The 26249-nt window shown below is 39.0% G+C and overlaps 2 protein-coding genes across 5 annotated transcripts; both read right to left on the bottom strand.

Moving 5' to 3' along the window:
* Positions 1-259: 259 nt before the first annotated feature.
* Positions 260-13352, bottom strand: LOC102218192 (circularly permutated Ras protein 1-like). 3 transcript variants are annotated; one of them, XM_023340410.1, is made up of 21 exons: positions 13030-13351; positions 11850-12095; positions 10684-10911; positions 9366-9593; positions 9175-9282; positions 8531-8602; positions 8386-8459; positions 7608-7784; positions 7495-7536; positions 7320-7409; positions 6439-6590; positions 6280-6361; positions 5126-5256; positions 3819-3903; positions 3222-3328; positions 2982-3091; positions 2000-2114; positions 1335-1475; positions 582-675; positions 489-515; positions 260-415 (listed from the first exon to the last, which is right to left on the bottom strand). In XM_023340410.1, exons 1-21 carry the CDS (start codon positions 13118-13120, stop codon positions 350-352), a joined length of 2466 nt encoding a protein of 821 aa, XP_023196178.1. In that variant the 5' UTR covers positions 13121-13351; the 3' UTR covers positions 260-349. The 3 variants fall into 3 exon arrangements, with proteins under 3 accessions (XP_023196178.1, XP_023196179.1, XP_023196180.1); XM_023340411.1 differs by lacking the exon at positions 9366-9593 and having other exon boundaries at positions 13030-13352; XM_023340412.1 differs by lacking the exon at positions 13030-13351 and having other exon boundaries at positions 11786-11863.
* Positions 13353-14091: 739 nt separating this feature from the next.
* LOC102221534 (protein kinase C and casein kinase substrate in neurons protein 2-like) lies at positions 14092-25688 on the bottom strand. Of its 2 annotated transcripts, none has more exons than XM_023340397.1 (10): positions 25552-25688; positions 21193-21251; positions 20951-21107; positions 19540-19775; positions 18112-18267; positions 16791-16966; positions 16589-16709; positions 15699-15766; positions 15537-15616; positions 14092-14815 (listed from the first exon to the last, which is right to left on the bottom strand). In XM_023340397.1, exons 2-10 carry the CDS (start codon positions 21247-21249, stop codon positions 14703-14705), a joined length of 1164 nt encoding a protein of 387 aa, XP_023196165.1. In that variant the 5' UTR covers positions 21250-21251; positions 25552-25688; the 3' UTR covers positions 14092-14702. The 2 variants fall into 2 exon arrangements, with proteins under 2 accessions (XP_023196165.1, XP_023196164.1); XM_023340396.1 differs by lacking the exon at positions 25552-25688 and adding an exon at positions 24996-25152.
* Between the last annotated feature and the right edge of the window lie 561 nt (positions 25689-26249).

Genomic DNA, 26249 nt, shown 5'->3' with positions numbered 1-26249 from the left:
CAGAGGCCTTTTCAGATTTGTTGTGAGACTGACTGCTACTGGAGATTCTTCTTCCCCACAAAATCATTTATTCTATTTATGACTCTGAAGAAACTTGGATGATATTAATTATATTAGTTAATTTATGAATTGAATCACTTAACACATTAAATTGAGGTTTCAGTTGCAAAAACATTTAAAGTTTCCAAAACAACAAATCAGAAATGAATAGTCTTATATTTTAATATACAAAACGAATTAAAAAAACATTTTAAAGAGATTTCCTGTGGCTTCATAATTACATTTATTAATTATATAATATTATAATTATATAAAGTGACTCGGAGCCTTTGTGTGACGTTTGGCGGCGCTACATGGACGTCCTGTTGCTGTGCTTCATGGTGATGAACAGAGCTGCACCAGCGTCTGTCAGAGGCTGCAGGAGGAAAGTTCAGGTCAGACAGAATCAGAACCGACATTCAGCGAAATCTGGAAAAACGACGAGTTACCTCAGAGTAGGACAGAAGAGCGCTCCTCTGAAAAACACAGGAAAAGATTAAAAAATGTTTTCGGTTGGTGATTTTTACCACAGTGAAACTCACCCTGGCTAGAGTGTGAATGTTGTGGTTTATGGGCTCCATGGTTCTGACCCAGTCCTGGTACATCTGCTGGTCCTCTGCTCTCTGATTCTGCTCTCTGAAAACATTTAACAGAACCACTGCAACAACAACAAGTCAAAGCTAAATTCTTTTATTATTTTATTCAGTTTATTTAGTAATTTATGTATTTATATTCAATCATATTTGAATTCAATAGTGAACTCTATAAATTTGATCACTTATGATTATATTTGTCAATTAATAAGCAATTTTCAATTGGGAATCAATCAGGTCAATTCTAATCTAAAAAGTAGCCGACCAAAAAACTACTTGAGTAAAAAAGTATTTGGTAAATGTTCAGTAACTGATAAATTATCAATCATTTCATATTTAAAAATTACATAATCAGACAAACCAAAACATAACGTTAAGTAGAAATTCTAGTATTTTTTATCATTTAAGTAAAAAAATAACAAAATCGGGCAAAAGAAAATTTTTCCAAATCAAGTTTCTTTCAAAATAAAACTTATGAAACTTTAACAGAATCTGCAGGTGAGTCTGAGTCTGGTGAAGTTTTGGTTAAAACATTTTTGTTTTTCACTCAGAATCCAAAAATTTTACTCAAGTAAGAGCAGAGATACTTCAGGATAAAAATGCTCAAGTCAAAACATAAAGTACAGCAGAATAAAAGGATAATAAATAGCAGCTCTGTAAAGTGGGCGCCGGGCGCCATCACAGCGCGTTGCTGCTACTCACATCGCTCGCTCGATGAGCCGCCGCTGCTCTGCTCCCTCCTTCCTGGCGTCCAGGAAGCGGCCTCTGACGGCCAGAGCGGCGCTGGCCTGCAGCGAGCTGAGCTGAACGATGGCGAGGGAGAGGGAGGACAGCGCCGCCGAGCTGAGGAAGACGAGGAGGAGGAAGAGGAGGATCACAGAGTTTTCATGTGCTCAACGTTTCCTGCCATTTTCACAGCAAACACAATCCAGCCTCTTTGTTTCTGACGGTGGAGCGTTGACCTTCTGGGGGTCACGCAGCTCAGGCTGGGCGGTTCATTCAGGCTGCAGCTCAACGTTGGCATGAATGGAGAATCGCTCAGGAGCCGAGCAGGAAGCGCCCGTTTCCTAGCAACAGACCGCAGCTCCACATGCAACAAACTGCAGCTCGGTTTTCAGAATGAACGAACAATAACGACAGAGTATAAGAACCATACTGAGAAAAAAATTTAAGATAGAAATACAAGAAAAAAGTTGTAGCTATACGAGAATAAACTTGAAATAATATGTCAATATAGTTGTACTACGAGAATAAAGTAATATTTTGAGAATAAAGTTGTAATTTTATGTCAGTATTCTCAAAATTTCATCTTTTTAAAAAACATTTTCTTAGCGTGTTGCTAGCACTCCGCCGTACTCTCTCCTCACCTGTCGTCGGTGACCTCCCTCTCTGCAGTGAACACCCGGAGCAGAGCCTGACCGTTCCTCCGGTACCGGACCTGCAGCTGCACGGCGACGCGGCTGCCACAAGCCGGCGGCGCCACTGCAACACGAACAGAAGCACAAACAGGTTAGAATTTTCAACGAATACGGCTAAAGCAGTGGAGCTCAACAGATCAGTTTTAGCTCCGCCAGTCTGTTGGCCCTCCTCTGTGTTAGCTGTACTTATATGCAGCTATATAACTACAGACCCCCTCATATGGCTCCGCCCACCACCCCGCCCCTCAACTAGCTCCGCCCACCGCTCCGCTAGCTCTGCCCACCCCCCGCTGCTAGCTCTTCCCCCACAGATAAAATAATTTCCTTGTGACGCTGCAGGAACAGAAACCATAAAATAATGAAATAAACATTTAACTAATTTGCATTTTAATAGTTTAATGAAATATTTACTAAATTATTTTCTAAATTAATTATTCAAAACATTTCACTTAACATTTATTTCTTTCATGGTACATTTAATTCATATTTATTTAAGTCCTCTTTAGCCCTCCATACCTCTGTGTTGTCAGTAACCAGGGAAATTAAACTAACCTTTCCATAAACTGCTTTATCATATCTGACATTTGACTGATTCTTGGCAGTTTTTGCCTGAACTTTGACCTCGTTTTCAGGCAGCAGACTCAGAGAGAAGTCTTGGACAGACTGAAACACACCTCCTCTGCAGCCAAGTGGCATTAATTATAGGGTCCATTTTCTTGTTTCTCCTTTGGAAGCTGTTGCCTCTTTTACATGAACGAACCTCGTCTGTCGCCTCTCAGCGCTGTTGCCACGGGTTTCAATGTGAGAATTCAAGTGTTATTTTGCTGGCAACAACAGAAATGTTCCACATCTTGAAGTCTTCTGGCAGCTCATGCCGCTACACTTTCAGCTTTAGCTGCAGCTGAAAGTGAATGGAAGCTTTTTTTCTCACCTTCTGTGTGTTGCTGGGCTCCAAACTGCATGGTGACCTCAGTATCAGTGTTCACATTCCCCACCTCTCTGGTCCCTTTGTGTCCCACCTCCCTCTCTCCTTTCAGCCGCCTGCAGCAAACAGAACATGAGTCAGTACCGTGGGCTTTATTATTACTGCAATTTGAAGGTTTTGAAATCTTTTCAGATGACAAGGATCCATGAATCACATTGTGAGCTCTGTGGTTATTACAGCTCTTACAGAGATTTGGGCACCAGGAGCGTTACGGCACAGTGTGTAGCTACGGTCCTGTTTTCAATGATCTCTTCAAACTCTGAGTGCAGCTGGTTGGGACTGGCTATTACCACCTGGAGATGAGACAAATGGACAGAATGAGTCAGGAGCTAGGCTCTGCAGCCTCAACTATCAACATGAAAACCTAAATAGTTTAAATGAAAATATAGTTTGTCTGAATTTGTTGGAATTTGTGAATTAGCTGGTCCATAGTTAGCTAAAATGCTGTCAGACAACAGCATGTTGAGCACCAGTAATATACTCTATCTAGTATGCTAACGGCGCTATGTAAGCTAAAACTAGCTAAAATGCTATCAACAGCATGCAGAGTATCACTGACTTATTCCACTCAATGTGTTTAGCTTGTACATAAAAACAAGATAAAATGCTAATTATACCTAAAATGCTATCATTAGCGTTTATTACTACTAGCATGTTGCACATACCTCATCTAGTACGGAAACAGCCATGTGAAAGATAAAATTAGCTAAAACGCTAAGGCTAGCTAGATGCACTTATGTTCCGGTCAGATCAGAACCGACCCAGTGCCACACAGTTTCTTACTTTTCCTCCAGTTCGATCCGCCAGTCTTCCCAGTTCATCCAGTCGGCAGTCCGTTCCTTCTATGGACAGCACGGACACGGTCACCCTGAGGGAGCAACGATAATCCATCAGTGGACATGGACTACGCTACTGCAGGTGTTATTGGTACCAACCAGCCATGAGACACCAGGTCCAAGTCTGCTGGTTGTTTCAGAGGAATACCAGGAAACAAAACGTTTTTTTCCTACCATATCGAACGTAAATGACTGGAGTTTACTTATAGCTACTTGTAAAATTGAGCCTTCAGACAAATAACAGGCAGATTTGGCATGAAGTGAAATAAAACATTGTAGTCCACAAGTAGAGATGAAGATCTATGATGCTGTGGGACAGTGGTAATTATGCCGACTAAAGTTATGACTGTCAAAATCCTTTTTCCGAATAATAACTAAAAAAATTTTTAAAAATCAGGGATCTATGACTAGAATTGTGAAAATTTCCATCAATGAATTGAAAGGAGACAAAATTATTGAAGTGCCAGTTATTGGGGAATATTCACTCTGAGAAACTCCTCTATTAACCCTTTAAAGTTTCTACCAGCGTCGCTCTGAGCAGCAGCTCCTATAATGAGCTCAGCTGCTGTTTGCTAATTGCTGCTGGCTAGTCTGAAGGAGCTGAGTGGAGGCAATGCTGTGTCTTGCACAGCTGAATGGTTGCCATGGAGATTAAATGATTTCTCAAACATGAAAGAATCAAAGCAACACTCCAGGTTTGATTCTGATGAGGGAAAAACATTAAAATCTGATAGATTTTACATGATACTGCCACTTTAAGATGCTAAGCTACATTTGCATTGCTAACTAAAACATTAGCTGTGCTAGCCCTAAAACACTAATCATAATATTTAGTTCCACTAAAGCTAAAGCGCTCTACAAACATCACATTTAGTAGAAGCTAATGCTAAAGGCTAACTTCAACCAAGTTGATTCCCACCTTGCAGCTTAACGTCTCAACATGTTTTAAACTGGAATCTACCAATCTAACATGGTGAAAAGCTCAAAATGTCTATTTGACATTATACTGTCACTATAATTACATTAATTTTGGACTTTTGGTTTATGAAATTGTAAAAGAAAAACAAATTAAACTAGAAGTTCATCTGTGCATTAAAAAATTCAACTTCAGCTCCACGCCGTCATGCAGGTTTAATTTGGTCCTGGCCTGTTGGCATGTTCCTCCAGTGAATGATTGTCTTGACTTTTATTAAGAGATCATTATTAGATTATTAGATATTGATTTCTGTGAGTTTCCAGGCAGTGTGCACCGACCCCTGGGTGGCGGCGGACTCCCCCAGGTTCTGGTAGAAGATGGTGGACGAGAGCAGAGCGCGAGCGTCGTTGTCCTCATCTTCTAGATTCCCTAGTTTTGCGTTGGCTTTTCCATCTGTACAGATAATCACCTTTAAGATCAGCAGGGATAACAAATCAATATTTTATACTTAGAGAAAAATAAACAACACTGAGATAAATCTGACAATATTTGTTGGAAATAGATTTTGTTCATGGTTCTGTTTTGCGACATTGTTTAAGATGAGATTCCATGGAGATGAGGTCTATATGTAAAAAACACAAAGAATTTCTCTTTATTAGCCTTTTTGTATGTTTTTATTTTATTATTTTATTTTATAGAAAGTCATGCCATAAACAAAAACAAACTTTCAACTCAGAAATACACTCTTTCATTACATTTAGCTAAACACAGCAAAAGTTTTAGATGGAAATTCTCATTTATTTTTCTTCCTGGAAATGAACTAAAAACATTTTAAATACCAGTAAAATAAAAATAACTGGGCCAAAATGTTAAATTGCTGTAAACATTAAGACAGATGCCATACTAATGTTTTGTTTAATTAAATATTCATTATTTAATTTATCCTTGTGGAGGTAAAGCTGAAAATGTCACAATATTATTGTTTTATGCATTTTTAATTGGAGAAAAAAAAACTTTCCTGGTGTAAAAAGTTTGTTTTTTACTGGTTTATTAGAGACCAAAACCATCATTTTGTTTCTGTCTGTGGTTTTGCTGCCGGAGGGACTGGTGCCCTTCACAAAATAGATTGCGTCATCAGAAATGAACATTAAGCAAAAATCTCAAAAATCCAGCCAGGAAATTAAAGTTTGGACACAAATTGGTTCCTAAATGAACAATGTCCAACTTAACATGAAGCCAAAGTGGCTAAAGGACAAAACATCCATGTTTTGGAGAAGCTGAAACTAAATCTGATCTCAAACTGCAAACCCGACCAGTTAAAACCAAAGTTCCAGCAAACTATGAGAAACCAGTGAAAGGAAACCAAGTCATCCAGTTTAAAAGGTAAATTTATTAACGTCTAACTATGAAGACAGTTGGAAATTATTCTGGTATTTAGCAAACAGAAACAGTTGTCAGGTAAATGACTTAAACAGGAAGTGACCAGCCTCACCTTTGACCCTGGCAGCCTGGAGGCCATTGAAACAGCAACCAGGGCAGCTGGACCCAGAGCCGTTTCTCCATTTGCTGATAATCTAAAGACAGAATAAAAACCAAAATACATAAACATGGACGCACGTATGACGTAAACAAACCTGCAGCTGGTGCTCACCCTGAAATGTGTCTCTCTAAGTAATCTTTAGTCTGTGACAGTGGGAGCGGCATGGCCATTCCGGCCGCGGCCTCCATCAGGAAGCCCCTGTCGTTCAGCTCGGCGCCGCTGAGATGATACAACTGGAAACTGCTGCATTCGTACACAGTGACCTGAAGAAGACCGAATTAAAGTTACACAGACAAAATTAACGCCAATAATCTGAGTTATTTAGCCTTTAGCAAGCTAAAAAGATAGTTAGCTAGCTAGGTATTAAGCTCCATGCTAATGTTTTAGCTTGAAACTAATTATTTAGCTTACTAACTATTAAATATTTAACTGGCTAATTAAAAGTGAGATAGTAAATATTCGGCTTGATAACTAAGCAGATACTTGGGAGCTAAATATTCAGCTTCCTAATTAAATATATAGTTTGTATCCCAATTAATATTTATATATATATATATATATATATATATATATATATATATATATATATATATATATATATATATATATATATATAACTAATATTGGTCTAATATTAATTAGCCAAATATTTAGTTGACTAATTAAATAAATTGTTTGTTGCTAAATATTTAGCCTTCTAATTAAATTTTTACAACTAAATATATATCTCCAAACTAAATATTTAGCTTGGTGACTAAATATTTACAATAAAATATTTAGCTTGAAGCTGTCGCCTTTATAAATGTATGAATAATATGTTAAACATGTAACTTTGTAAAATGAACTCTAAAAAAAATCAAATTTTTGGGGTTAATTTTTGACTATAAATTTACAAATGGCACCCCATAAAATAAATGTTGTCAATAATAATATGTGATTTTATGGATCAGGGAGGAGAATAAAATCCATCCACACTATTAAGATAAAAGTACCTGGAAGTTGAAAGTGATGAGTCCAACTCGAACCTCCGGCCGCTGGTGGCTCAGCTTCCGAACACACTGCAGCACAGCTTCTTGGACAAACTGCAGTCAGTGCAGAAATTCAGAATAAAAACACAGTTTATAACTTTTCTGGATGTTTTTAGCTGGAAACTTGAAGACAACGCACCTCGAGTCTGGTTCTTTGGATGTTCTGCCCTGATTCTGACACCTTAAATAAAGCAGAGACGCTGTTTATTTCTGAAAGCTGCAGAGAGCGAAGCGTGGCTCCGGGTTTCCCACCTCGGAGGTGATGCTCATGGAGCCGGACGTGTCGATGCAGAACAGCAGCAGCGAGTCGGCGGTGGACTGCGGCTGCTCTCCAGGGTTCAGCAGAAACACATCATCTTTCTGCACACTTACAGGAAGTCTGGACGGTCTAGTTAAATCCTCACTCTGACAAAAGTAGCACACTTTAACCTGCAGGGGAAACAGGAAGGTCCATTAACACTGCAAAAATACTAAATATTACCAAGTATTTGTGTCTAGATTCTGCTGCAAATATCTTGGAAACTTTTCATACAGAAACAGCAGCTTGTTTTAGGTAAACAACTGATGGAACCGATCTACTTCCACTGGCAGATTATTTTATTTATAACATATTTTTCCATGTTATTAGTTAAATAATCTGTCAGTGGAAGTAGAACTTTTTCTATACATTAATAAATTATTTACTTACAACAAGTTGCTACATCTGGCTGAAAAGTGACTGTAAGTTAGTTTTATTGTTTCATTTTAATATATTTGCATTTGAAACTACCAAAAAGACTTGGTAAGATTTTGTGTTTTTGCAGTGTGGTGTGTTCAAGGTAATTTATGGAGTTAGCTTTTGCATTTTGGCAGCATTGAAATTATTTTAGTCAAAAATATTGCATGATTAAACAAATTTACAAGAAAATGTCAGAATTTTCACAGAAGCATATAAATAACATCCTTAGCAACCAATTTATGAAGTTTATCTGCAAAAGGTTAATTTGTAGGTTATTTACTGTTTAAAATATTTAAAATATGAAGTGAATACCTGGTTTTTGGCCTCGCTGTCCAGAACTGACCCACACTCTGAACACATTATGGGCTTCCCATGACTGGGAACCTCTGGGGAAAACAGGGAACATCATCAGAGAAAAAGAAATGAACAGATGAGTGACGCTGATAAATTGACCAACCTCTTTCCTCTGACAGCAACTTTCCTAAGCTGATAAGAACAATATTGGGATTTCCAGGCAGAGGGCCCTTATCTGCTCCAGTAGACAGAAAAAACATTAGTGAAGGGTCAGTTCGGGAACGTTTCGGGAACGTTCTTCGAAGGGAACGATGGGAGCAGATCAGCATTGTCAGATCGTAGCACAAACTGACGGTTATCTCTGTACGCTGTCATTAGCACATGTTTTTATTTCACCAGCAGCAACATGACAGCATGACGTGGATCTTCATAAACTTTGTTTTTAACAGCAGTTAGCTGGTCAGTCATCAACAGGGAGTTTTATACGGGACGTGTTTGGTATTTGAAGCTAATTCTGCTTTAAATACACTTTGAAATCACGACGATGCCTCTGTGTCCATCTACATATTATAGAAAAATATGTATTGACTTATTTTTGTCATATCTTGTCACCAATGCTAAACTGGCAGCCCCTCTAAATGTCGTGGAACTCTTAATGCGCACGCATGCGTATTCACTGTGGTTTATGCTAATCTGACAGAACACCGGTTCTCTGAAGAGTCGAAATTCCCATCAGTAAAAATCACGCATGGAAATCGACCACCTGGTTGTCTGTTAACACCTGGACCGTCTGGGACGTTTTACTACCTTTACTTGCAGGAAGCGGAGGTTTGGATGAAGGAGGCGCTGCAGGTAAAACCATCACGTACTCTGGGGCTGGAGGCATAAATGAAGGTCTTGGAGGCAGAGGTGGAGCTAATGTTTCAAACCCAGAAGGATCAGTTTGCAAGTTTTTTACATTAAAATTGCAAAAATGCAGATTTGAAAGTATTTCTTACCAGATCCAAGCGCGATTCCTCTATCAGGAGGAAGCTTGGCCTCTCCGCCTCGGCCTTCTGGTAAAGTGTAGGAGTAGAGGTCCTCCGTCGTCTCCATGTTTGGACCTGATTCATGTTTTGTGTCGACGTACCAAAGCGACTGGATGTTGTTGCTGGAGGTTTGAGGCGGTTCAGGTTGTTTGTTGGGATCAGGATTCGCTGCAGGCTTGATAAATGGCGGCAGAAGGGCTGGGCGGAAAAAACACCGCAGAGGAGCTAAACAGGAATAATTCAGGACTAAACTACAGATTTAATCTGTTCAAAAGTTGTTGAGTTTACATGAAATACAGTTATTATCAGATCAGCAGTGATGGAAACACTTTCACTAATTCACCAATCTGCAAATTGTTTGAGTTTCTGCTAGCTTTGAAAACGTTTAGCGCACTTAGCTTCCCCTAAATAAATTTTTACAGGTAAAATTCAAATAATAGTGGATACATTTTTTTGCTTGTATTTCTGCTAACTTTAAAAATGTCTTGCGCATTTAGCTTCTCCTGAAAAAGGATTTCTGTAGCACTGATAGCAGAATAACATTTTTGCTAGGTTCTTCAGAGTTTCTGCTAACTTTGAAAACGTTTAGCGCACTTAGCTTCCCCTAAATAAATTTTTCCAGATAAAATCCAAAAGTCTGAATAGTGGAGAAAATTTTTTGATTAGTGTTTCAGTATTTCTGCTAACATTAAAAATGTTTAGTGCACTTAGTTTCTCCAGAAATAATTTCTTTAGTGCTAACAGCAGAGCTAATTTTTGTTTAGCATTTCTAGTTCCTCTTAACTTTGAAAATGTTTACTGGACTTGGTTCCCCTGACATAATGTTCCCAGATAACATTTTACAGTGCATAAATGTTAATAGCAGAGCTAATTTTTAGTTTAGTGCTTCAGAGTTTCTGCTAACTTAAAAATGTTTGGCGCACTAAGATTCTCCCGAAATAATCTTTACGGATAAATTATAGAGCATTATAGTGGAGCTAGCTTTTCGCTTAGCATTCCGGCTAACTTTGAAAACACTTAGCGCCCTTAACTTCCTTTAAATGAAATTTTCCAGATAAACTCTGAAGCGCTAATTTACCTGGCTGTTTTCTAAAGTTTCAGTTGCAAAACGTTCAACATTTGTGTTGAAGTTTTGGTTATCAACTGTTAAGAATCCTTCAGCTAGTGAGACATTTATATTCACATTTCTGTGGCAGAGCTAATGTTTCAAACCCAGGAGGATCAGTTTGCAGTTTGCAGGTTTTTTACATTAAAATTGCAAAAATGCAGATTTGAAAGTATTTCTTACCAGATCCAAGCGCGATTCCTCTATCAGGAGGAAGCTTGGCCTCTCCGCCTCGGCCTTCTGGTAAAGTGTAGGAGTAGAGGTCCTCCGTCGTCTCCATGTTTGGACCTGATTCATGTTTTGTGTCGACGTACCAAAGCGACTGGATGTTGTTGCTGGAGGTTTGAGGCGGTTCAGGTTGTTTGTTGGGATCAGGATTCGCTGCAGGCTTGATAAATGGCGGCAGAAGGGCTGGGCGGAAAAAACACCGCAGAGGAGCTAAACAGGAATAATTCAGGACTAAACTACAGATTTAATCTGTTCAAAAGTTGTTGAGTTTACATGAAATACAGTTATTATCAGATCAGCAGTGATGGAAACACTTTCACTAATTCACCAATCTGCAAATTGTTTGAGTTTCTGCTAGCTTTGAAAACGTTTAGCGCACTTAGCTTCACCTAAATACATTTTTACAGGTAAAATTCAAAAGTACTAATAGTGAAGCAAATATTTTGCCTTGTGTTAACTTTTAAAACATTTATAGTTAGCTATGTTGGCTATGCTTTTTAGTTATTATAACTAACATTTTTCTTTGCTGGATTAGAGGAAGATTAAGATGATTGTATCTTATTTCATGTGGTTTATTGTAAACCGAGTTGCTTTTGTTGAAAATGGATAATCTTTTAATTATATTCTTTATGTTGAAGCATTTTGTAACCAAATCTAAATATCCAGATGTGACGACTTCAGCTTCATTACTAGCTGTTTACATATTTACCAGTTAAGTATGGTACATTTATATTGGCAAGGTATTTCACTTATCCATGTGTAAATAACATTTTGGATGTTAAGTGTCATTTAGTTGATTTTTGGTCAGTTTAATCACATCAACAATCTAAAATGCAAATATAAAAAAATGGAGAAAACAAAATGAATGGCAATCTGGAGCTGCTCCATGAATCTTGTTGAGGTATACTTCAGGTTCAAATCGGGATTTTCAGCATCACTTCCCCATGAGTCTGTCGCCATGGTAACGTATGCTGAAACGCTAAGTGGTTTGGAGATCTAAGCCACAAAATCACGCATCTCAAGTTATTAAAATCTAAACCAAAGATTAAAAACTCACATAGTTTACAGGTTTAGAGTGAATCCTTAGAGTCGGTATGTAATAGATCAGATAACGTCTGTACCGGTCTTTCTGGAAGGCGTCGCTGGAGAAGAATCCGCCTCTGGTCTTGGCTGAAGTTCTGGACGGTTGAAGAGAGAAACGGGTTTGGAGGATCCGACTTTCTGGTTTCTCTCCTGCTGTCCAGAGGTTTTCTGAGACGAAGCTTTAGGAGACGGCGGCGCTTTGACCTGCGGGTCGGCCGGCTGGGTGGGGGGCGGAGGAGGAGGAGCACGACGAGGACGAAAGGCTTTAACCGGAGGAAGGAGGGCTGGAAAAAAGAAACATTTAAAATATAATCAAAAAATAATTAAATCCACTTATTTACAGCCTGCCGGACTATAAACACTATATTTACACTAAAATCAACCAGATGATCAAACCCACCATCACTCTGGAACATACTGACTACCTAAAACTACTTCACACAACCCCACACATAAAGAAACGGAGAAACAAATCCTTATAAATTAAATGCTCACTATGACGCATTAGGCTCATTGTAGATAGAAAAAAATAGGAATGAATTTCTGTCAAAAAATCTCAGAAATCAAATATTTTCTAGAAAAAATGTGAAAATTTTCTGAGCTTGTAAAGTCAAAAAAATTTGACTTGGAAATTTCCAGAGATTTTAAAACTCTGAAAAAATTTTGAAAATCTTCAATTTTCAACATTTTCTGAGATGTTGAAAATTTTCTGAGATGAATCTCAAAATCTCTTATTACTTTCTTGAACATTTACAAATGTTTTGAAGTCAGATAATCTCAAAGGTTTTTCTAGAAAAATTCCAAGATCCATCTAAAAATTTCAGATTATTTTTCCTGCTAATGTACAACTTTTTTCAGCTCAAATAATTTTCTTGTTTTTCTAGAAACTTTTTGAGATTAATCTCAAAATGTCAGAGTTTGTGACATACATTTTATTTTTACCACATAAAATGGCCCTAATAAACTGTTATAAATACAGATGCTTTATGCTCAGTGTTTGGATGACCTTTGACCTGTTTAGGTGTGACTCAGCAGGCACCTGACTGCAGCTGTTTGTTACTCATGACTTTACCAACCAGTTTCAAGAAGCTCAAGGAAAATCCAGAAACACAAAGTTTAGTTTCCCTCCAAGTGAAACCCCTCCAGGGTTTTTCTCTACACGTTCAGTTGAGGTTAAAGGTCACAGGTTGTGTAGCTGTGAGTGCAGAGGTGAGCTACCTGAGCGTTTGGCTGCGTTGCCGCCGGATCGTTGGACTTCTCTCCGGCTCAGCGACGGCGGCACGTAAACAAACCCGCAGGCGAACTCCATCGGCTTCAGTCACACGACTTCCCCACAGAACAAGTCAGAACGATCCAGATTCAGAGCCGAAACTCTCCCAGATCCCGACCAGAACCGCTCCACTCAGAACCCAGAAGGTGTGAAAAACAAATACTCAGCGAGCCGGAGGCTTTGGGTCGATCTGTACCGGGGAACCAGCAGCAGGAAATCCGTTTGCTGCTCTGACATCTTGTCCAACAGGTTTCTCTAAACGACTCGGATCTTTATCTCAGACTGAAACACTTGGTGGGAACGAAATCTGTTCCTTTAACTGGCAGCAGACGCAGCCGTCGGCCTCAGCGCTTCACAGAGTTAAACCTTCAGGACTCGACACAAAACAAACAAAAGAGTCAAAGAAACCAGAAGATTCAGTGGATTAACAGAGATTCCTAAAGTTGAAAATTTGCTAGGAAAAATTTACTTTTGAAACTTTCCCAGAAAAATTCTGAGACGTGAAAATTTGTGAATTTTTTCTTGCAAATTTTTTACTTTTCAAAGTAATTTCTGTTTTTGGCAAAAAAATTTACTCCTTTTTATCTAGAATGGAAATATAACAATATACTGTTTTTGTTTTACTTTTATTCACTATTAATTATTACATTCATTCATCATAAATGCTGCCTTATATCGTCTGATTTTAGTGGATATTTGCGTTTCTTTGTGTTTTCTGCAGCTGCTGTCGGTTCGTTTAGTTGATGTCGTTTCAACTAAATAAACTTTTAGTCAAAACTTTTCAGTTTCGTTCATCTGAAGAATAAAGCAGCTGATTAATTTGACTGGCAGCCAGGCAGAAAGATGATGCACAGCAACTAATATTTGTACTTAAATCTTATGATTGACAAATGAATAAGTGTTAATGATAAAAATGTTAAAAAATGGTTTAAAAAAATCTGGTAGACAGAAAAAACCTTTGAATATGTGTTAATCCCAACATGAAACACTGAAAAAAAAATGATGCTCAATGTTTTTGTTTAACTTTTATTTGACAGATTCTCATTAAAAGCCAGGCACCAACAGAATAACAAGCAAAAGGATGCTTTTATTGTGAAATTTAACTCATTAAATATGTCATTTGTGTTCCCAGAAGGTAAACTTTCACATTGCATGCAGAATGTTGTAAACAGTTCGTCCTGTCAGACCCAATATAGAGATATAATAACTCATTTACGTTGGAAGAAAATAAATATTTTTCTTTACAAACACATCGACATGCAGAAACAGTTTTATACGGAAACACATCCAGACCAAACATCACTCCAAATTTAAATTAAAGGGGCAATATTATGTTTCCCAGGCACACAGCGGCCATTTTGGAGCATAATTAATCAATTGTGTTACTTTCAGTTGTTAAAAAATGTTACATATATAAAATGTGACTTAAAAAAAAATTTGAATTCCTGATCTAACGCCTTGAAATTGGGCCTCTGTCTCTTTAAGAAGCTCCTGCTCTTTCTGAAGCTGGTTGTGGATCAGGAGATAAGAAGATAAGAACATCTTCCAGCAGAAATATTAATAATGTGTTGCTTTCAAAAGCATTAAAAAAACAAACGAGTTGCGGGTAAAAAGGGAGTTATCACTCAGCGACTTCGACGTAATTGGCGGGGTAGAATCCCTCCTTCCCGCCGCTCAGCACCCCCCGACACCAGCCCTGGTCGTCCTCCTCCTCCACCTTCAGGAACGTCTCACCTGCAACGCGCAGCAACAAAAACGTTTCAAAGCACATCTCCAAAAACAGAAAACCAATACAAACAAAGAGGAAGTGAGATTTTAAAAAAAATGAGATTCAGAACGGCGACGATCCGTTTGAGTTATGGAATAAACTTAACAGTGAGATAAAACGATCTGAATTTCTCTCTGCATTAAAAATAAATTTGAGTATCGCTTCATTAATGAATCGATGTAGCATCAAATAAGATGTTTTGTTTTTGCTGATTTGAAATCGTCTGATTATAAATTCATGCTTCTTTTTCTCCTTTCATTCATGATTTCTTTTAGTTGTTACAAGAACTATTCATATTTATTATTAAATGAATGAAATAAAAACTGAAATGAAGGAAATGAAATGTAAATAAAATACATTTTATAAGTCAGATACCTGCTGATTCTGTGGATAATCAGATTAATTGCGATTAGTCAATTATTGAAATAATCGTCAACTAATTTAGTAATCGATTAATCATTATCTGGAATATAAAGACTTTGTAGTTAGTGCAGTAATTAGACAAAAACTGTCCAGAGGCCACAAATGGCCCCGGCACCACATTCTGGACCCCCAGTGTGTAAATATAGCTACAGTAAAACAGAAAAATGCTTTCATAAGACAATCCAGTCTGCACTGTCCACTAATTCAGCTTAAAAGGTCGACTTGAACACTGGAGTGACATCACTTCCTGTGGTCGTTTCTCACCTGCTCTGAAGGACAGCTCGTCGGCCTCCTCGCCCACGTAGTCGTACAGCGCTCTGACCTTCACGCCGCCAATCATCACGCTGCAGCCGGAAGTACAGACATGAAAAAATAATCCCACGCTGATGAAGGAAACGTGTGAAAAGTCGTTTTTTAGTGACTTACGGACGACTTTCTTTGCCTTTCTGGTTCCTCCGTTTCCTCTTCAGCTTTTTCACGGGTGGGACCCATTCCTGGACGGAGGGAAAAACGACCCAATGCAAAAACATTCTGCAAGATAATTCATTCACAAATATGAATATACGTCTTCCATGGTTATTGAACCTCCTTCACAAGTCAGGCCAAGTCTCTAAAGACTGAAATAAACATTTCCTCATCATCTGGTTCACCTTTGACCTCTAACTCTGGAATCCTGAACATGAACAGCTCTTGATACCAATTTTTAGCTAAAATCACAATCCCACCAAAAAAATACAAAACTAAATGAATAAAAGTTATCAGGTTTTTGTTTTTAATGTTCTTTTTCCTCGTTCAGTCCGGTCGACCCGGTTCTACTGGAACCAGAACTCCATCATCTGCTCCACCTCCAGCTGCTGTGGTTCTGAGTCAAACCAACCTGTTCCCCTCCTGGCCTGTGGGGGCGCTGCACCAAGAACCACTGAAGGAAACAACACAAAAACCTCTGAAGACACTGAGAGCAACTTCCTTCTTCACCAGATGGAAACAAGATGGTGGATTTTAGTGTTGGAGGATTTCTCTTTAGTCTTTGGCTGAAGACCAGGAGCCATTTCTGCTGCTAGCGCTAGGCTAACACATTAGCTTTGGTTGGATTTACCCAGAATGCCCTGTGCTGTAGTCCACTTCCTGATTTTCGAGCGGTCTCCGGTCCGCTTGGCATTCACATTCAAACTGAACCAGAGTTCACTTCAACTGAAGCCAGACCGAGGTTTGGAGGTCCAGAGGTCCAGAGGTCAGAGGTCGATTAGCATTCACACCTCACCAACCGGACCGACTTTATAGGCGGACCGGACTCCTCTCCTTTCATCGGCCGGTACCTGGATCTTGGGCCAGTCGGTCGGCATGCCGGGTCCCTGGTTGCTCCTCCACCATTTCAGGTCGTCCTGCTCGTCGATGGACATCAGAGTCTGATGCAGCTCGCTGTAAACCGCCTTCACGCTGAAGAAGAAGAAGAAGAAGAAGACAAGCTAGCGACTCATCGTGCTGCAGACGAAGCGTTCCCACAGGAAAATGTCTCACCTCTCGTTGTTGGTGATGTCCAGGTGTCTGTGGATGGAGAGGAAGACCTGCTTCAGGAAGCTGATCCTCTTCCTCTCCTCCTCCTGCGACTGCTCAAAAATGGCCTCCATCTCCTCCATGTAGCGAGGCGTGTATGATGTCACTTCCTCCAGAGCTTTTTCATATCGCTCTCTGGCCTTTACAGAGAAAAAACCCTGATAACTAAAGACCTTCTAACGATGGATTTAATCATCTAATGCAACACTGAACTCAGTAACAAGAACAAATCTCCATAGAAACCAAGTTGGTGTTTTAGATCCAATTAATCCAGGAAAATTAATTTAGGGGAAAACAAACATTCGGCGCATCAGGGCCGTTATAGCCACAAAAAACAAAGAAAATTTTAACTTAATCTCAGAAATTTTTAGAAAACTGAAATTTTGAGATTCATTTCAGAAAAGTTTCAATAAAAATTCTTGGAAATTTCTAAATTTGAAAAATAAAATTGATAGAAAAAAAGCTCAAATTGAGATTAATTAAAAATAATTCTAGAAAATATTTGAAAATTTCAGAGTTTCAAAACTTGAAAATTTGGAAGGAAGTGCAAAAATTTTGAGGTAAAGGTTAGAATTAAGAAAAAAATATATATTTGAAATTCCTTTGTTTCAAAAGACAAAAAATTGTTCAAAAAATCCGAAATTTTGAGGTCGCAGAAATTTGAGAAAAAAACATGGAAACTTTAGTTTGAAAAGTCGCAAATTTTTAACTGAGATCAGAAAGTTTCAGTTTTTCTAGAAAATTTTAAATATTAATCTAAAAAAGAGTTTGAAAAGTCAGAAATTTGCTAGAAAAAAACTTAAACTTTTGATATTTATCATAAAAATTGACTAGAAAAGCTGAAAATCTGTGAGAAAAAATTCTGAAAATTTGAGATTAATCTTAGAAGTTTTCTATGAAAAAAGTTTTCTATTTTATTCCAATTTTTTTCTAGAAAGTTTCTGATATAAATCTAAAAAGTTTTTCTTCTGGTGTTAATTTATCCCTGTGATGTCACTTCCTGCAGAGTTTTTTCCTGTGGCTCCCTGACCTCAGGAGGAAAACAGGTTTTTGTGATCAGCAGGAGACGTTGTAGCGATGGATTTAATCCCGCAGCGTTCCCCTGCTGGTCTCCATCAACACTGAGCTCAGTAACAATAACAAACCTCCATGGAAGGGAAACGCTGCAGGCTGAAACTTCAAGCTCAGAGTTTCCCAGGAGATTAAATGCGACCGCATGCAGCTGCGACGCTTCATGTTTTCAATCAGGGACGCTGAGAGGAAACCGGTCGTGTTGACGTCTCACTCTCTCTCGCTCCTCGGCGGCTCTCTGCTTGGCCTCGGCCATCTTCAGCTTCTTCTCCTCGCTCAGCGCCGGGTTGTCGTTCGCCTGCTTCTCCTTCTCCAGCGCCGCCTGCTCCTTCTGGCACGCCTTGTGGAACGCCAGCCGGACCTTCTCCAGCTGCACAGCGCAAACAAACAGAGCCGCTCAGGCGTCTGATGGGAAACGCTGGACGTTATTGATGAGCCGTTAGATCGGCTCTGACAACAGGAAGCTGGAAAACTGTTTATTTTCAAGATTTTCCCAGATTATTCTACTTTACCTTCAAGCTCAAACGGGTTTCATTTTTTAAAGTTAAAATTAAAGATCAAACTTAAAATACAACAAATAAAATATATATTTTCTCCAATCTGAAGTTAAATCAGGCCAAACTTTTCTAATTTTGGGTCAGTCAGAAAGGCTAAAATTATTTTTATTTGTTAAAAGTCAGAAAACTTACAAAAAGATCTCTTAAAGAATGTTCTAACTTATTAATGAAAGAAAATTATGGCCACTGAAAAATTGAATTTTTATCTCAAAATTCAGATTTTTTTCCTCATAATTCTGACTTCAATCTCAGAATTATGACTTTAATTCTGAAAATAAAGTCAGAATCTCAAAATTCTGGGATTAAAATCAGAATTACAAGAAGTACAAGTTTCTCTGTCAGATTATTTCACATTTTCTAGTTCTTTATCAATATTTTTAAAAGATTTACTCAAAACAAGCTCCTATATTTTTATATTTATAAAAAGTAATTTGTCAGTTTGTTTTGTGTTATTTCAACCTTAAGATATTTACACTAAAATCGAGACTAAAATGACTTGGTACTATGTTGTGTTTTGCAGTGCAACAGTGTAAATAAGTAAGACGGTAAATGCTAGCTACTGCGCTAATAGTTTCCACTGCGTGTTTTAATGCGCATTTAAGTTTATTTAGTGTTTGAAATATTATAAAAGGAAGTTAAAGGTGTTTCTATAAGTTAGAATATGGGAAAAATATCTGATTAAAATATATTCTATCACTTATTAGAACCTCAGTATTTTCATCAATATTAAGGAATAATTTACTTATAACAATAAGCTCCTGTTTCTTGTTGAAAATGTTCTAGTTTGTCTATTTAAACTTTACCAAGATATTTGCACTAGAAACTAAAATACTTGGTAAGATTTTGCGTTTTTGCAGTGTGACGTGTTCAAGGTAATTTACGGCATCAGGTTTTGCATTTTGGCAACACTGAGATGATTTTAGCCAAAAATATTGTTGACAAGTTACTTGGTTTGTTTTCATGTGTTCTCCAGTAGACCGATATCACTTGGTAACAGTTTGTGTTTTTCCAGCGCTGTCTGTGGGTTTGCTAAATGAAAAGGTTTGGGACGCTGTTAAGGAACTGATCAATTTCAAGCCCTGGACCTTGGTGAGCTTCTTGGTCCAGGGCTTCTGCGCTCGTGAGAAACTGGTCTTGTTGTCGTAGCTCTCCTTGAAGCCACAGCAGAGCTTTTTGGGGAACGTCTCCTTCTGCCAGGTCTTCACCCGTTCTCCTTCCTCTGCCACGAGTGACTGCGCAATGGAGGAGTGGAGGGCCGCCAGGCGCTCGGTGGAGGCGAAGAAGCACTGCCAGGCCCTCATCAGGGAGCCGTACACAGGCCCTGGGCAGCAAAAACAGCAAAGAGTGAGGAGCGCCCCCTGGAGGTGAGTCACGGTCAGACAAGAGTCCGGTTATGGATCTGATTTCCTCTGGGAAAATCTCACATGAAAGTCTGAAGAAAGGATTAAAACAGAACAACGAAAGAGGAAAAACTGAATTTCCTTTAGTTCCTGCCACATTTAACAGCAAAACCAACTGAAGCTACTTCATATCCACGTCTCAGAGGTCGGCAACACAAGCTACAAAGCTAGCTGCGCTAACCTGAAGTACCAAACAAACTTTATTCTGCTAGACCTAAAGAGCTAAACCACTCAATATTTGGTTGAAGCTAAAGCTAAAGCTCTACAACAACTCAATATTTGGTTGAAGCTAAAGAGCTACAACAACTCAATATTTGGTTGAAGCTAAAGCTAAAGAGCTAAACCACTCAATATTTGGTTGAAGCTAATGCTAAAGAGCTAAACCACTCAATATTTGGTTGAAGCTAAAGCTAAAGAGCTAAACCACTCAATATTTGGTTGAAGCTAATGCTAAAGAGCTAAACCACTCAATATTTGGTTGAAGCTAAAGCTAAAGAGCTAAACCACTCAATATTTGGTTGAAGCTAAAGCTAAAGAGCTAAACCACTCAATATTTGGTTGAAGTTAAAGCTAAAGAGCTAAACCACTCAATATTTGGTTGAAGTTAAAGCTAAAGAGCTAAACCACTCAATATTTGGTTGAAGCTAATGCTAAAGAGCTAAACCACTCAATATTTGGTTGAAGCTAATGCTAAAGAACTACAACAAGTCAATATTTGGTTGAAGCTAAAGCTAAAGAGCTACAACAACTCAATATTTGGTTGAAGCTAATGCTAAAGAGCTACAACAAATCTGTATTTAGTGGAATGTAAAATGGTAGCTGTGTAAATCTCGGCTATCTGCTCAGTTTACCAATAATTCACCTAATAGCAATATTCTCCGACATCGGAAACGTCGGCTGAGGCTGAATTAACAATTTGTTTGTGCCACAGTCATTTTGAAAATATTAATAAATGTTTCTAGAGGTCATCAGAGGTCAACCTAATCTACTCAGCTTTTGTTTTGAAGACAGTAATGATGACCTCTGGACACGTTTCTACTAAAATCCCTGAAATGACAGAATGAAGAGGTTTGCTGCTGCAGTGTTGTCGTCTCACTGGAATCCATGACGACCTTCCACTTGCTGCTCCACTGGCTCAGCTGCTGTCCGTACTGCTTCTCCACCTTCGCTCGCTCCAGGAAACACGCCGTGACATCGTTACAGGCCTGGAAGGACCGGTCCGTCCTCTGCACCGTGCGCACGTAGTTCCCAGGCTGGGTGGAAACAGAGATTTGATTTCCGGGTTGGAATTGAGAATCGATCAGAAACTGATCAATAATATCGCTGAATAATCGTCACCATCCAGAAGCTCTGCTTCTTGGGATCCTCCAGCGGTTCCTTCGGTTGGCTCGCCATATCTAGGAACAAAGTAAACTTAGTTTATGTCAAGGGTGTCCAACACGAGGCCCGGGGGCCAACTGTGGCCCTTGGAGGGATTTTTGTGCGGCCCCCTAACTGCAATTCAAGAATGATCTAAATTTGCCTCGTCTGTCAGCTGCAGATGCAAAGTTTGGTAACATTTATTAGAAGGGCTGAGAATAAGACATGAAGGAGACTTTCTAAATGTTTAGGATTATTTTCATGGAGCTTCATTCCTAAATAATAATATAATAATAATAATAATAATAATAATATTATTATTATAATGACACTTCTAATGCAAAGCTGCATTTAAAATGTCTCCAGGATGAAACAGCAAACATTTCTAAAGTGTCCATGTTGTTTTTAGTCTAATGCTCACACCTTAAAATAAAATGTTAACAAAACTTTTTAATTTGAATCAGGGTAAAATTATCACCAACATCATTTTCTTACAATAATAAATGTTAAGTTTTTTTATGACCAAGTGCTTATAATCAGAATAAATTTATCCAGAGACTTTAACTGAAAATCTGACTTTACTTCACCTAAATCAGCTTTTATTTAATTTATTAAACTGGGTTAAATACAGTAAGTGTTTTGAAAGAAATTCTGTTTTTATAAGTGAAAATAAATTTGTTCAATTTGTAAACAAGATGTTTTTCTTTTAATATTCAAACGTGCAAAATTGTTTCCATGTTTTGTATCTATGATGAATATCAACTCTTTCCTACAGAAAGCTAAATGATTGACTATCGACTCTTTAATTGGTTTGATTTGAGTGTTTTTGGGTTTTTACACAGAAAGTTTGAGTTTCTTTTAGAAAAGAAGAGCAGAAACGTTCAGCCTGAAAGTCCAGCATGGTGACCGTTGTGTCTGCAGAATGCCTCATATTTGCTCTTCTGTCACTTTAAATTTGACTTTAATTTTCTCCTCCTCACTTTAAATGCTACAATATGAACTTAGAGCTCTTCATATTTAATATTTGTCCTTGTTTTGTTGTGACTGTGAGCAAACGGTTGTTTTTTCTCTGCAGGTGAAGTTGCAGTTTAATGCATTCAGTCTCTTCTTCTCTGACCGTTGAAATAACAGCACAGATTTTCACAGCCAACGTGTTTAAACCATCAGGATTCCTCAGCAGAGGAACGCAAAGAGCCGAGAGACGCAGGACATCAAAACACAGCATTTCATATCAAAGCTGCTCGGTTTTCCTTCCCACAACTAAAACAGGGAATATGAGAGCAGCTTTTATGGCCACATTAAAGAACAGCTAAACAAAACAGACTGGACACCTGTCTGCCAACAGGTGGCGCTGTACAGATGGCAGCATGGACACAGTTCATCTTAACCCTCTATGGCATGACTTTTTATTTTTTTGGGGAAAAATATTTTCCTGCATTCTTTGGGAGCTTGGTGGTCCCTAATTACATGTCAATCATAAAATCGGACTCTGACACCTCCTGGAACCAGATTTGGGTTTGTTGCCTCAGGGTAACATTGGTCTAGAACACCAAGATTTTCTACACTGATTATGAGAAATGAAATACAAATCAAACAAAAACTATATTCATAAAAAAACTTTTTTTTGGACAAAAATATGTCAAAAATCATGCCCCCCAAAAAATAAAATAAAGGAGCAATGTGAGGTACAGATATGTGGTTTGTTGCCTGAGGGCAACGCCATGCCATAGAGGGTTAAAACACAAACAGATCCAGTAATCTGGTTTATTTAGTAGAAAAACACAAACTGGATTCTGTGGCTGCAATCTCTTCCTCTCAAGTGAACAACTTCAAATGTCTTAAATGACTTTTGAAAATGAAGTTGACATTAAATACGTTGAATTTTTTTATTTTTTTTCCTCGCTAGACTTTTCTGTCAGGCAAACGTTTGAGTCGCACACAGACCGCTAAATGTTTGAGGCTACCAATAACTCACTGCTAACATTGCTAACTAGCTAGTTTTTTGTGTCGCTCACAGATTAGTGCAAATTAATCAATTTAAAGCTGAATTCACATTTCCTTGGAAATACAAGTCTTAATTTTTATTCATAATGCCTTAAAAATATTCACAGCTTTATTCTCACTTTACCACGACTTCATTCTGCAGGGTGCTAGCTAAGTAGCTAGCTTTTTTCTGTGTATCATGGCATTTCATATCAGTTGATATCCATAGTTATTGATTAGTTTTTGGGTTCATTTATCTGAAATACGTCCAAACTGGTGGGGTGACCGATCCTGCTTTGTCCAGTTTTCTCTCCATTTTTATATTTTAGCAGTTTTGAGGCTCAGTGGGTAAACTGGAAACTTACTCAGCATGTTGTTGCTAGGCAACCAGACAGTGAGAGAGTTAGTTGATTCCACCAACCCAGCTTAGCTAGCAATGAGAGATTGATCAGCTAAAGTCTTTCCTCTGCCTACATCTCCCAGAATGCTGTACGGTTCTGGATTGGAGTTCTGTGAAATTATTGAATCTTTGATTATATGTATCATCTATTGATATTGATCACGCGTCTATAGAGACATATATTGTTATTGGTTTATTGTTGGGGCCTAATTATGGGTAAAAGTGCTAATTTATCGCCAGTTGGCTACATAAAGTTTGTACGTTTCTGTAAATCTGGCTGAAAAATAGATCACAATATCAGCATCATATATATATCAGTCCATAGATAATTAGCCTATTGATTAGTTTTTAGTGGAGTGACCACCAGGTCTTAAATTTCATTCATAGTGGGTAAAAAGTCTTAAATTTGACTTGAAACCTGCAGAAGCAACTTTTTCCTCCTAATGTTTGTTTTCTTGTTGGCCAGATCATAAAACTCAAACAATAAAAATGAACTGAAAAACTGAACGTCAGTGAAGAATGAAACTGCAGCTGTGTGCAGGTCCAGCCGGTGAGTCAGTCCAAACCGGATTTTTCATGACCGCTTTGATCCGGCAGCCATATTTACTGTACAACAGAACCCCCCCGCCAGGCGGAGGGGGGCGGCGGCGCTGGAATCCAGCGGGTCGGGATCGGCCTGCAGGAATAGAACAGCTGCTCCAGCATTTCTTCCTGCAGCCTTCCCAAAATAAACGGCAGGGAAAGGTCACGGTTCTGTTCGCTCTGACTAACACAAGGCCCGGCCCGGCCCGGCCCAGCCCGGCCCAGCCCGACGGTCTGCAGCCGCCACCGATCCGCCTCTCAAGACAAACCTGAAAGTGGAAGAGTGGGAACGGAGACGCAGGCTGAAACACACAGGGGACGTTCAGGTTCAGGCCTATTTGTGTCTGTTGACGCATCACTGAGAGACGTGGAAACCAGCAGAGATACGAAAATAAGGGAGAAGATGTCTGCCAAAAACCTGAAATCTCTAGATTAATATCAGATCATTTTTTTAGAAAAAACCTGGAAATTCCTGAGCTCTAAAAGTTGGACATTTTCAAGAAAAAACCCAGAAATGTTCAGATTAAACTCATTATTGTTTTAGAATAAACATGGAAATGTTCTGAGTTACAAATGTCAAAAATGTTAAACTTTGAAACTCTAGAAAGTTTTTTTTCTAGAAAATTTGAGACTAATCTCAACATTTCTGAGTTTTCTGGCTGAGATTTACTCCTTTTCTCCATCAACAGTGGCTCTGATGTGGCGCCGGACGGCAGAAAGTCGCCCTCATCATGTTTCCATCAACAATCATTCATCAGTTTTCCTCCAAGTTGAAACAACATCACCTCTCCGCTCAGTTCTAGAGAAAATCACTCACAAGTCGAGTCTGGAAAAGCAGTGACAGCTGAGCAGTCATGCCTGGAAGCAGCCATCACTTCCACGTCTCCCTGAATCACCACTGATTACTCCAGTGACCACTTGTTCCTGTAGTTCAAGAGCTGCTCCATGTCTGCCTCCCCCTCCTCGCCACCGCTCCGCTCGCCCTGACCCATTTTTCCCTCACCGCTTAAAGTCACACACACCCCCGGTGCCGACCCGGAGCCGGGCCAGAGACGGTGAAAGGGAAGAACCGCTTCCACACAACGCCGCATTGTAGAGAGAAAGAGAAAGAGAGCATTTATTTTCTCAGAAATGTTCTAAAAGAAAAATATTTTGAGTTTGAAAAAAGTAAAACATTTGTTAGAAAAAAAAACTCAGAAATTTTGTAGAAAAAAAAATTTTAAAAGTAAAAAAATTAAACTTTTGAAATTCTAAAATTTTCAAGTTTTTCCTCTAGACCATTTTGGAGCTTGCTCTCAAAATGTCTTTGTTTTGTGGCGTAAATTAACTCCCCTTTTCCTTTTTTCCTGTTTCTAATACTCGGTCGTTCTCACCTGCTGCCGTCTGTCAGCTGCAGCTCCAGACATCAACCCCTCGGGTTTTTCCTCATGTCCTCTTCTGTGATCTGCTGCTCCGGCTCGCCGTCAGGTTGTCCGGCTCTTCTTGCTCCGTTTCATCAGAAACAACAGCTGGAAGACCCCCCCCCGCTCCTCCCTCTGTCCCTCTCAATATGGTGCTAATGAGATGTCAGGCTTTTATTTTGACATGATCATGTCAGGGAGGCTCACAGTCATATGATCTTATTAGCACACGTGTGTGAGGGGTTCCCATGTAGATCGACTCCAGTGTGACCTAAAGAGTGCGGTGTGTTGCTAACGCTACATCCACATGTCATCTTTCGGACGCAAACGTCAAAACATTTAGACAGTTGAGGTTTTTAACACCTGACGGTCCGGTCGACCCGGTTCTACTGGAACCAGAACTCCATCATCTGCTCCACCTCCAGCTGCTGTGGTTCTGACCCAAACCAACCTGTTCCCCTCCTGGCCTGTGGGGGCGCTGCACCAAGAACCACTGAAGGAAACGACACAAAAACCTCTGAAGACACTGAGAGCAACTTCCTTCTTCACCAGATGGAAACAAGATGGAGGATTTTAGTGTTGGAGGATTTCTCTTTAGTCTTTGGCTGAAGACCAGGAGCCATTTCTGCTGCTAGTGCTAGGCTAGCACGTTAGCTTTGGTTGTATTTACC

Source organism: Xiphophorus maculatus, chromosome 10, assembly GCF_002775205.1.
Source record: "Xiphophorus maculatus strain JP 163 A chromosome 10, X_maculatus-5.0-male, whole genome shotgun sequence".
Lineage (NCBI taxonomy): Eukaryota > Metazoa > Chordata > Actinopteri > Cyprinodontiformes > Poeciliidae > Xiphophorus > Xiphophorus maculatus.
The sequence above is the reverse complement of the archived record's forward strand: the minus strand, read 5'-3'. Positions and strand labels throughout refer to the sequence as shown.